This window comes from Mustela nigripes, chromosome 4 (genome assembly GCF_022355385.1).
Source record: "Mustela nigripes isolate SB6536 chromosome 4, MUSNIG.SB6536, whole genome shotgun sequence".
Taxonomy (NCBI): domain Eukaryota; kingdom Metazoa; phylum Chordata; class Mammalia; order Carnivora; family Mustelidae; genus Mustela; species Mustela nigripes.
The window spans coordinates 139354582-139366583 of NC_081560.1; the positions used below are offsets into that span (position 1 = coordinate 139354582).

General features: G+C 41.6%; 1 protein-coding gene across 3 annotated transcripts in view; it reads right to left on the reverse strand.

The window, feature by feature from the left end:
* ANXA7 (annexin A7) overlaps positions 1 to 8760 on the reverse strand; it is a 34079-nt gene extending 25319 nt beyond the window's left edge. The window contains exons 1-3 of one of the 3 annotated variants that reach the window (XM_059397761.1): positions 8641 to 8760; positions 2636 to 2690; positions 443 to 647 (exon numbers count right to left, since the gene is read on the reverse strand). In XM_059397761.1, the coding sequence (XP_059253744.1) occupies positions 443 to 647; positions 2636 to 2689 (259 nt within the window). In that variant the 5' untranslated portion in view covers position 2690; positions 8641 to 8760. Of the gene's footprint in view, positions 1 to 442; positions 648 to 2635; positions 2691 to 8527; positions 8572 to 8640 lie in introns of those variants that run through there. The other 2 variants (XM_059397763.1, XM_059397762.1) reach the window with 2 other exon arrangements.
* Between the last annotated feature and the right edge of the window lie 3242 nt (positions 8761 to 12002).

Here is a 12002-nt window from a genome sequence, read left to right on the forward strand (position 1 = left end):
AAAAAAAAAAAAACAAGCAAACTGTTATATACTGGTCCTTTTTTTTACCACGAGATTTATTCTTTTTTCACAAGAGAATTTTTTTTTAATATTTTATTTATTTATTTGACAGAGATCACAAGTAGGCAGAGAGGCAGGCAGAGAGAGAGAAGGAAGCAGGCTCCCCGCTGAGCAGAGAGCCTAATGCGGGGCTCGATCCCAGAACCTTGGAATCATGACCTGAGCCAAAGGCAGAGGCTTTAACCCACTGAGCCACCCAGGCGCCCCTCACAACAGAATTTTTAAGACTGTTTCCAGCTTTCATACTCCCTAAGAACCTTTATCCCTCTATCTTGCCAGGTAGGTTCTTACTATCTTCGATAGAAAGTAGGCTAAGAGCATCTCTGACCCCATACAAAAAAGGCAACCCAAATCATCACTAATGCCACAACCCATTACTCACCTCCTGGATAGGATGGAGCTCCCCCTGGTGGTGGGGCACCAGGATAACCTCCGGGGGCTGGATAACCTCCAGGGGCCGGGTAGCCTCCAGCTCCAGGGTAGCCACTACTTGGGGCTGGGGGGTAGGCACCTCCTCCCACTGGAGGAAAGCCACTAGGATAAGGATACTGACCCGGAGGGGGAAAAGATGACTCCTGACCTGCAGGCTGCAAAAATAAGAAAATTTTTCAAATGAATGTGATTACACAGAAATATGACCCACCTAAAAAAAAACAAACAGCAGTAATTGTTAAGGTCTAGATTTTCTTTTACATCTTAAAAATCCCACTAAAAGTCTCAGTATCTTCTACTAGTTTACCAGTCAGTATAGTTTGTCAAGACATTTGCTTGTCAGAACTCAGTTAAATTTTATTTAAATTCAGTGTCAGGCAAGAGGGGTCTGTTTCTCTATTGGGGAGTAAGAACTAGACTCTCTACAAACCTCAAGGCTTCCAGAAAAACTAATAAAGCTCATCAGTTTCTTCATTTTTCTAGCACCTGGAAATATGAGAAAGATACAGCTCTCTACCCTAAAGAGAATTCACAGCTCTCTTGTAACACACCTGAAGCTGTTGCATAATAGAAAAAAAAAAAAAAAGGGAAGAAGAAAACTGACCTGAGTCATACATAGGGTGTGACATTTTGAAGCCCAGTTCAGACTAGACAATGTCTGAGAGTGGCAGAGACTGTCACATATTCACCGAACTTTCTCCTCTGGCCATAAAGCTAGACTACCTTTCCCAGATTCCCCTGCAGTTAAGTAGAATATGACTGAGTATTGGTGAATGAGCAGAGACAGAAGTGATATACACCACTTCCAGCCTGGCCCCTAAAAAACCTGTGCAATCCTCTATATGCTCTCATCGTTTTTTCCTTCATTGGCCAAATGGAAGCAGAGAATCCAGGGGAAGACTCTATGGCACTAGAGGATGGAAGAGCCAGTGTGTGGAAGGGGCCTGGGAACCTGAGAGACTACATGGACTAAAGCCTCCTTGATTCCTCCCACCCTCCCACCTTCCCACCACTGATTTCTAGGAACTAAAGTAGTAAGAAATAAGTTTTTAGGGCGCCTGGGTGGCTCAGTGGGTTAAGCCGCTGCCTTCGGCTCAGGTCATGATCTCAGGGTCCTGGGATCGAGTCCCACATCGGGCTCTCTGCTCAGCAGCAGAGAGCCTGCTTCCCTCTCTCTCTCTCTGCCTGCTTCTCCATCTACTTGTGATTTCTCTCTGTCAAATAAATAAATAAAATCTTTAAAAAAAAAAAAAAAAAAAAAAAGAAATAAGTTTTTATTGTGTAAAGTCACTTAGAGGTTGGGGTTGTCGTTTCAGAAATTAGCCCACACTAACAAAATGGTGGCCAGAGTCCAGTTCAGGATATAGGAGCCTGAGAACATAGTCATAATTCTCATCACTCCTATGATAAATTCAGGAGAGCTATTTATTCATTTTACATAAGGACTCACACATTCTCATTAACCTACATAGGCCTCTCTTTGTATTCTCCCAGAGTTAGAAAGAAGCCTTACTCAGGGAATATAAAACTGAAATGCGTAATTCTCACTTAAATGTCTCAGCTGTGAGTTTAGTCCTCACAGTCCAGACATCAACAAGGCAGAACCTAGTAGCACATTTATGAAATGAACTTCAAATACTCAGTCTCAGAAATACAAATCCAGGGACCTTTAATCTACTGCAATTTGCTGAGTCAAGCCCTTCTTAATTATTTTAAACCTTCTAACACAAAGGTTAAAAACCAGTGATTCATGGGATGGATTTAACTTACATATATGTGTTATTGGCTCATACAACACTTAACCTTTAAAAAGATTAATTTTCCAGTTCAAAAAGATGAGGCAATTTCATATCAAATCCACATTTCAGGTTTTACTTGAAGAAATGGAGTATTAGCAACACTGAGTCAGCCTCCCGCCATGGCTTGGGCTACAGCTGAGTTAGCTGCTGGCTTTCCTTAGTGAGGCAAGTGCCCTCTCATTCGTCCATAATACCCACCCAACACACTTCTACTCAGTACCTCTGGGCAATTGAGATTATGACCCCTGTTCTAGCAAACCAGTAACATCTGTCACGGACTAGTCTTATACAATGCTGGTTCCAAGTACACAAGCTATGTGACTCTTTAAAGTGGCAATACTTACAGGATATCCAGGGAAAGGTGGGTAGCCTGTTGGGGGATAGCCTGGGTATGACATTCTGTAACAACAAAAAAAGTCCTCTAATTTTTTTTGTAAGGGTTAAGTCCTTTGAAGATATATATTGTCATACAGTTTTATACCTTCTCTCAAAAGAGTCTGTCAGGCATTCAATAGGTAGATAGTAAAGGTATAAGCAAAGTTTGTAAAACGCTTCTTTGTTTCACCATTCACACCAGTAGAGTCAGTAAAGCATAGTAAATGTTCCAACTTCATTCTCCTCATACCACACAATCTGTCATATCTGAATACTACTAGTACTATTACTTGTGGAATATTTACAGACTATCTTTTAAGCGAAATAATTTTTCACTTAAATTTATTTTATGATTACTTCATATCACTTCCATAAATGGAAAACTTATGATAGCTTCTTGAGAAGGTAAGATTAAAATGAACATATACATATTAAAATAAAGGCTTTTCAGGTGCCACAGATATCCCTTATTTGGTGATGCAACATTATGGGAAACAATGGTTAAGAGTTAACATTCTGGGGGTGCTGGGTGGCTCAGTTGGTTAAGTATCTGCCTTCGGCTCAGGTCCTGATCCCAGGGTCCTGGGATCCAGCCCCACCTTGGGCTCCTTGTTCAGCAGGGAGCCTGTTTCTCCCTCCCTCGAAGTCTTTCTCTGTCGAATAAATAAATACAAGGGGGGGGGGGGGGGGGAGTTAGCATTCCATTGTCACACAAACCTTTTTGTAACTTAATCAAAAGTAAAGTTAGTGGTGTAAGAAACCCCAAAGACTCAACACTCAGCTGCAGTAATTACTAATTCATGGCCAATTTTTTTTTTCAGTACTCTCACTCATCTCCTATCACTCCACTGGATTTTTCTGAATCAAATCCCAGGCATGTTACCATTTTAACCTATACATGCTTCACTATATATACCTACAAACGTAACTTTTTTTAATTAACAGGGTTGTTTTTAAAATAAAACTGTAATATCATCAATATGTCAGTGTTCAAATTTCTATTGTCTTTTAAGTATTTTTACTGTTTTTTACTTGGTTATTATGGAAAATTCAAAAATTTTAGAATACTGTTAGATTGAACTACATGGCATTACTGAAATCCTGTTTTAACATACAAATTTGTTGTGGTTCAACCTGATATAATGAAAGTTCACATAACCTTCATATTCAGTTTCAATAATTATGAAGTCATAGTTAATTCTATTGCATTGGTACCCTTCCCTAGGTTTTTTTTTTTTTTTTTTAAGATTTTATCTATTTGAGAGAGAGCATAAGCTGGGGGTGGGGTGGGGGTGCGTAGGAGAGGACAAGCAGACTCCCCATGGAGCACAGAGCCCACATGGGTCTTGATCCCAGGACTCTTGAGATCATGATCTGAGCCAAAGTCAGCCACCCAGGTGCTCCTTCCCTAGATCATTTTAAAGCAATTCCCTGGACATCATATCCCTTTACTCATAAATATGTCAATATACTATCTGTAAAAAGAAGACTCTTTTAAGCCATAGTTATTTACCAATACTGTACCTTAAAAATTTAATTTCCTATTATCAGATGTCCACTCAGTGTTCAAATTTACCCAAATGTCTTAAAATCATTTTCACAGTTTGGTTGTTCAAATCAGTATACAAATAAGGTCCATATAGTCTAATCATTTGGCATGTCTCTTAAATCTCTTGTAAAAGCCTCACCTCTATTTTTTTTCCGTGCAGCTTACTTGTTGAAGGAACTGACAATTTGTCTTGAAATCTCCCTCTATCTGGATTTTGCCAATTGAATCTCCATGATAATCTTTAACAGTTATTTACTTACTACAAATTTGTAGTCAGGTCTAGAAGGTTGATCAGATTACTTTTTTGGCACGCATACTTAGAAAATATTGTTTGCTTCTATCAGGGAACACATAAATGATCAGCCATCTCTCTTTTTCATGGTTGATAATCAATGCCTAGATCTAATTCTATCATTTTTTTCTTCATTTATTATCTGCAATCTTTGAGAAATCTCCTTTTATCAACTCTATGGTTTTCCTGAACTATAGTACATACTGAGGGATGCCTGGGTAGCACAGTTGTTTAAGTGTCTGACTCTTGATTTTAGCTCAGGTCATGATCTCCAGGTTGTGAGATTGAGCTCTGTGTTAGGTGTGCAGCCTACTTAAGATTCTTTCTCTCCCTCTCTAAAAAGAAGAATGAATTCAAAGTGTTTTTCTTCAAAAGGAACTCATTCCTCTTTGGAAATGCAAACAATAACCTATTTATCGGATGATATTAAGAAATTATTAGATATTTAGCTGTCATATTGGTATGATTTTTGTGAAGCATCTCATCTTTTAGAGATACACACTGAATATATATAAAATGCTGTAATATCCTGGAATCACTTCAAAATAATATGAAAGGGCTGGGCAGGAGTATAGATTAAACTGGATCATCACGAGTGGGTTATTTATGCTGGGTGACAAGTATGTGGGTATTCAACACACTCTTCTGTCCACTCATGCATGTTTCAATTTTTCCATAATAAAGATTTTTTTAAAAAGACAGCTCATACAAACAATGAGACTCTTAATCATAGGAAACTGAGGGTTGCTAGAAGGGAGGAGGGGGGGTGGGGTAACTGGTGATGTGAGGAGCACTGGATGTTATACCAACTGATGAATCACTGACCTCTACTTCTGAAACTAATAATATACTGTATGTTAATTAATAGAATTTAAACTAAAATAAGTAAAACACAGCCCATGTAAAACAAATACAGCCAGGGTGAAGCAAAAAGCCACAAATATATACACATACGTATGTATGTGTGTAAATGCCTTTTGCATTTGAAGAAAATACCACTAACCTAAAACAATACAAATAAACAGAGGGGGGAAAAACACACATTCGAAACAATACCATTTCAGAGCCTGACCATTTCTTAAAAAAACTACTGGTGATCAGATACAATATGCCTGGCAAATATATCTACATAAAGTCAAATAATCATTTTTTTAGCATCTACCTTAAAACACTGTACTAAGACTGGAGAGTTAAAGGATGATCAGAGGTTTAAACTGTTTTTCAAGGTGATGGATACATTGGTGGGGAAGTTGAACACTACCATGTGCAAAGCAAAAGGTGGGATATAATTGTAAGATGAAAAAAGAATGAGGACTATATTAAGATAGAAGCCAGCTAGGAGACCTTCAGTATTGGTGTGGAATTAAATACTCATTTTTCCCCACCAGATCACTCTTAATATCCTCTATCTAACCAAAAACATACTCAAGTATAGAGAACAAAGTGATGCTTACTGGGCAGGAGGGTGGGGTGTTAAACAGGTGATGGGTGTTGAGGATGGCCCTTGTGATAAGCACACGGTGTTGTGATGAATCACTAAAGTCTACACCTGAAACTAATACCGTATGTCTGTTGGCTGATTGGGATTTCAACAAAAACCTGAGGGAAAAAATCCGGTTACTAGTACCACTACTTAAATTACGTATTACTAAGTACAGTAAATAACCCAATGTTTTTCTTTTTCCTTTGAAATGCCTCTTCTACTCTTCCCATAAATTCTGTTCTCATGGTCATATCCTTAGACCAGGTGTTCATCACTTGGTGCTTATTTTACTAAAATTACTTTTCTATTTATGTCCTTGCATATACTCTCACACTTAAAATTTTCCTGAAATGCTCCTCCCTCAGTATATGACTCTTCAAGTCAAAACTCCTCAAAGACTGCTGCTGGAGTATCACATGAAAATTCATGGAACTGATATTCAGGTCTTCTTAGTACTGGTTCCAATTTATCTCTTAACAATACCTAACCTCCAATGTGAAATCTCTACCACTTGAACCATTCCCAACATGCCTTTGCTTCAGCCACTGTTACTAACTGACTTGGCCCTCACACCTGGGCTCACTCCCCTTCCCTGACTTACCAAGCTCAAATCTCTCTCCCTTCTTTGAACAACGTACTAGACAAAACAGTACTTCTGCAACGTTTATTTATTTTTTTTTCTTCTTCAACTTTGATGTGTATGTGAATAACTTGGGGATCTTGTTAAAAATCCAAATTCTGCTTCATTTCTGAGATGGGACATGAGATTCTTCCAGGTGATGCTGATGTTCCTGGTCTATGAATCGTATTTTTTAACTCATACATGAAACCATCTCTAAACCACAATAAGTAGGGGGAAAAGGCAAGGTAAAAACTGCATAAACTAAAAAAACCAAAAAAACAAAAAACAAAAAACAAAAAAACAACTGCATAAACTGCCAATTATAAGTGTAGAAAATACATTTATTTGCTTGTATGTATAAGAGAACATCTCTGAAGGTATCCTCAAAAAGGTAGAAACCAGTAGCTGCCTCCAAGGAGGCAATTGAGGCATACTGAGAAGGAAAATCAATTTTCAATGTACTTTTAGCCCTTTTGGAGTTGTGTATTTATCATCTATTCAAAAGGTAGATTTAAAAAGCTTTTGCAGGGGCGCCTGAGTGGCTCAGTGGATTAAGCCACTGCCTTCGGCTCAGGTCATGATCTCAGTGTCCTGGGATCGAGCCCCGCATCGGGCTCGTTGCTCAGCGGGAGCCTGCTTCTCTCTCTCTCTCTGCCTGACTCTCCGCCTACTTGTGATTTCTCTGTCAAATAAATAAATAAAATCTATAAAAAAATAAAAATAAAAAGCTTTTGCAAAAAAATAAACAAATTCCAGGGTGACTCAATAAATTACTCATTTTGACCAAGGAGTAATAAGACTATACTGGCAAACAAAAGCTTATATATCCATTTTAACTTTCTCCATCCGTAACTACTTTTAAAAGACTAGAAATCATTCTTGGTTCTCCAAACCATCTCCACCCAGTGAGTCAGCTACTAAAAGGGGTGGGTCTCACTATAGGAGTCTGAAGATGGCAGGAAGCCCAGGAACACAAGAGGCAGCTATCGCAGATCTATGAAACAGAAAGGGCAAATGAAAATGGCCAACAGGAGCTACTACAATTTCCCCAAACCTGCCTCTTGGTGGGGAAGGCCGATTTAGATCAGTCATAAAGGGTCTTTGGATAAAAAACTAGAGTAAGGGACAGGGTAGTCAACCATTGCCAGTGAGGACTAAAAAGCAGCTTAAATTTGGAGTGGCCAAAATTCTCTCTTCTCCCTGCCATCTAGAGCTTGAAACTCCTTCTGTGCCTGAGACGTAATTCATTACACTCTAATTAATTATCATATTATCAGATCAGCTTCCTATCAGATAGAAGATATTAGGGAGTTTAAAGGTAGTTAGGACTTCTCATTTCCGTCACTTTCATGGTGGACATTGGCCACCTCACGCTGCATAGGAAGTGTTCGCTCAGGACAGACGGGCCTGATATCAGCACACTTCTGTGGCTGTTCGGGGAAGAGGAACCAAATCTGGAATGCTATTTCCTAGAACAGCTTCAAGAACTATAAACTTGAGGCAACGTACAATTTTAGGCTTACGCATTCTGTCCCAGGCCTAGTGAAGCACAGGTCAAATTTCCCAAAATTTGCTGTGTCACCGGAAAATCTAGTCACCAGCCAGACAGCTTTCCTTGCTCCTTGCTGGTTTCCCTACTCAGCCTTCCTCGAGGTCACTTCAGCACGGCCATCCTCTGGCCTCAGTGCCTCCACCTGTGGTCCACCTGTGGTCCACCTGCCTGCGCGCGGGGTGTCACTGCTCCCTCTGTTCTCCGAACATCGCATCCGAGTGGCACGGAGGCCGGCCGCCTCGTCTACCCCAAGGCGTGCGCCTTCGCCCGAAAGCCCCCGCGAGGGGAGCCAGGATCCTAAGACCCACACGCGGAGACGCCCGCCGCCCCGGAGGCCCGCAGGCACCTCCACGGAACCCTTACCGCGGGGACACACGCCGGGCCCCGCCATCTCCCAGACGGCGCACCTCAGAGCTGGCATGAGCGAGGTGACCCAGGAAAGGGGCACACGAAGGGTAGGGGGCGCCGTTCCTCACCTGACCCGAGGGAGCAGCGTCACAGCCCAACCCTGGTCGCCAGCAAGATGGAGCCGGGGGAGGGCGCCGGGAGGCGGAGCGCCAGGGGCCTCCGCCCGAGCCCGTTAGGATCGCCGCGGCAGCTGGGAACGCCCCTGCAGCTGGAGGGGGCGGTACCCGGCTCAGCCCCGCTCCTGCTTCCGCGTCGCTCCTACCGCGCCGCTCCACCTGCGGGAGGAGACGCACCCTCCTGCTGAACGAGCCAGTTTTATCACATTTCTCGGCCGCAGGGACCATTCAATCCCTTTAGGGCTCTCTCAAGTCACAGCGGTTTTAAGGAATCCCACAGCCCTTTCTGTGACGGGGGGTTGAGAAGGGCCACGCACCATCAAGGCCAGGTGCAGCCTCTTGGCCTCTGATGTACCGTCTCCACTGAGATGAAAACCGTGTCTTTTGTTAGATCCCTATGAAATGAATGAAAACTTACTGGAATTCTAGACAGTCAGAACTCGAGATGCATTATAAATCAAAACCACTCCATACAGGTTGTTGGGTGATTCTAGGTTCCCTTATACTAGAGCCCTAACAGCTGACACAAACACTAGCATTAAACGTTTGAGGTCATTTCAGGGGCTCAGACCAGTATCTTAAACTTATTAAAAAAGTTTATTTCAGAGCAAAAACCAGTTAAGCTTTTACAGTGGTTCTCCAAGTATGGTCCTCATACAAGTAGCGGCAATTTGACTAGGAAACTTGATAGAAATGCAGATTTGAGGCTCCACCTTAAATCTACTGACTCAAACTCTGGGGCGGAGCCAAGCAATTTGTTTAACAAAGCTTCCAGGTGGTTCGAGCACACTTAAGTCTGGGAACCACCAACTTGTCACTCTACTTGCTTTTCTACTCAAAAGCTTCCTCATGAGGGTGGGCCAGGAATTTGGATTTTATTCTGGTTCCAGTGGGAAGGTACTGAGAAGTTGAATCAAGGGAATGACATAGACCAATTTATTCTCTAAAAAAATTATTCCCCCAAATGAATGGCCGGCAAAACCCAAGGCAAAAACCATGTTTTGGGAAAAACCAAAACCCAAGCCAAGTGATCAAATAAGCAGAGCTATATCTCATACTGGAGGAAAAATGGCTCTGATAGACCTGCTGAGATGAGCATGTCAAAATCCAATTTAGGGGTCGCCTGGGTGGTTCAGTGGGTTGAAGCCTCTGCCTTCAGCTCATGTCATGATCCCAGGGTCCTGGGATTGAGCCCCGCAACTGGCTCTCTGCTGAGCAGGGAGCAAGCTTCCCTTCCTCTCTCTCTGCCTGCCTCTCTGCCTACTTGTGATCTCTGTTAAATAAATAAATTAAAAAAAAAAAAACAATTCAATTTAGTACTATCCTACAGGATTTTTAATGGTTTTCCATTTCCCTTAAGTCAGTCTTCTTCTATTAAATTGGAAGCACTTTAAGGGCAGAAGCCATCTCAGATTTCTCAGCAGTTAGCACGAAGGTAGGCATTTCAACTTTTATGTACTCTCACCACCAGATGACTAAATTGGAAATTTTGTGTCACTTGTTACTGCGTGGTTTCTCTCTCCTAATCTGATTCTTCTGAGAGATACATAACACTTCACCCATCATAATCAATAACCAAACCCTATAGACTTTACTTTCATGCTTTTTCTATAAAATGTCACAATTTACTTGTTAGAAATTATCCCTTCCCTTTCCATGCCTCCTACTATTGTAAGGGCCTATTTAGTAAGGGAGGCTCCATCTCGGTTGAACAGCCATTTTGTTGTGTAGGCAGTAAAACTTAAACTGACCCTACCCCACCCCGCCGGGAACTTACTTAAAAGCAAGTCGGGGAAACCAGTAGCATTCTACTAGTCGACCAGTCCCTGGTAACAGAGCCCAAATACAAGGGCGGGTCAGGTCAGGTGGAGACAACAGAGCCTGAATGGGGGAATGAGTTGGGCCAGGTGGAGACATCCCAACAGTGGAGCACGCATACTGTCTCCCTAGCTACCAAGGAGTGTGGGCCCCACCTTTGGGGCACCTTTTGGGCACCAATCCTGACCAAGATGATAGGCTAGTTCAAATAGCTACTATGGGGTGAACTGTAATTCAATTGGCCACCCGTGTGTGACCTAGCATGACTGTGCAGCTTTCTGTGTTGCAATCTCATTGGCCACCTGGGTGTGGCCAGGCTCAACCACATGGCCTTTGCTCTATAAAAGTCTGTGAGGAGGCTTGGGGAGTGGGTCCCCTCTCTCTGTAAAGGTGACCCCGAACAGTCGGTTTGATTCTCAATGCTTGGCGCGAAATAAAGCTTTGCTTGACCTTTGCTTTATATCAGTCTTGTTCCTTTGACCATGGACCTAACACTATTACCTTATCTGGCACCGGCATTATCTTATCTGAACCAAGACACATCCAATTGGCTTTTCCATAATCAAATCAATACTTACACAGTATGCTAGCTCAAGGCTTATGTTGCTGTGTAAAATTAAAATGGTATGGATTTAACAATAGGTACCATTTATTAAGTATGAACTATGTGCTAGGCATTGCATTAAATGCTTAGCCAATATTCCCCATTTTTACAGTTTCTAAGATTTTTCCCCCCAGGGGGGAGGGGCAGAAAGAGAAGGGAGAGAGCACCTCAAGCACACTCTGGCCAGCACAGAGCCCAAGCTCAATCCACAACCCTGAGATCATGACCTGAGCCAAAATCAAGACTTGGGCACTTAATCAACTGAGCCACCCAGGCACCCCTACCTACACTAAGTTAAAAAAAATTTTTTTTGGTAACAGCTCTATGAAGATCTAGTCACTCAGTACAATTCAAGGGTTTTTAATATATTCAGCCATATCACCATCAGAATAAATTTTAGAACATTTACATCACCTCCAAAATAAAACCACACCCTTAACCCATTACCTCAATTCCCTCATCCCCCTCATCCATATGCTGCCACTAATCTACTTTGGCTTCATAGATTTGTCTATTCTAGACATTTCATATAAATGTATTCATATATTATGTGGTGTTTGTGACTTTTTCCACTTAATATGAACATCAATGAACATATTTTCAAGGTTCATCCATGTTGTAACATGAATCAGTAATTCCCTTGTAAGGCCAATATTTCATTACATGGATACACTACATTTTATTTATCCATTCATAAGTTGATGGACATTGGGTTTTTATCTTTTGACTATTGTGAATAATGCAACTATGGTCATTTGTGTACATGATTTCATTTCTCATGGGACATACCAAGGAAGATAATGGCTGGATCAAATGGTAACTCAATGTTTAACTTCTTGAGTAACTGCCAGACCGTATTCCAAAATGGCTACATCATTTTATATCCCCACCA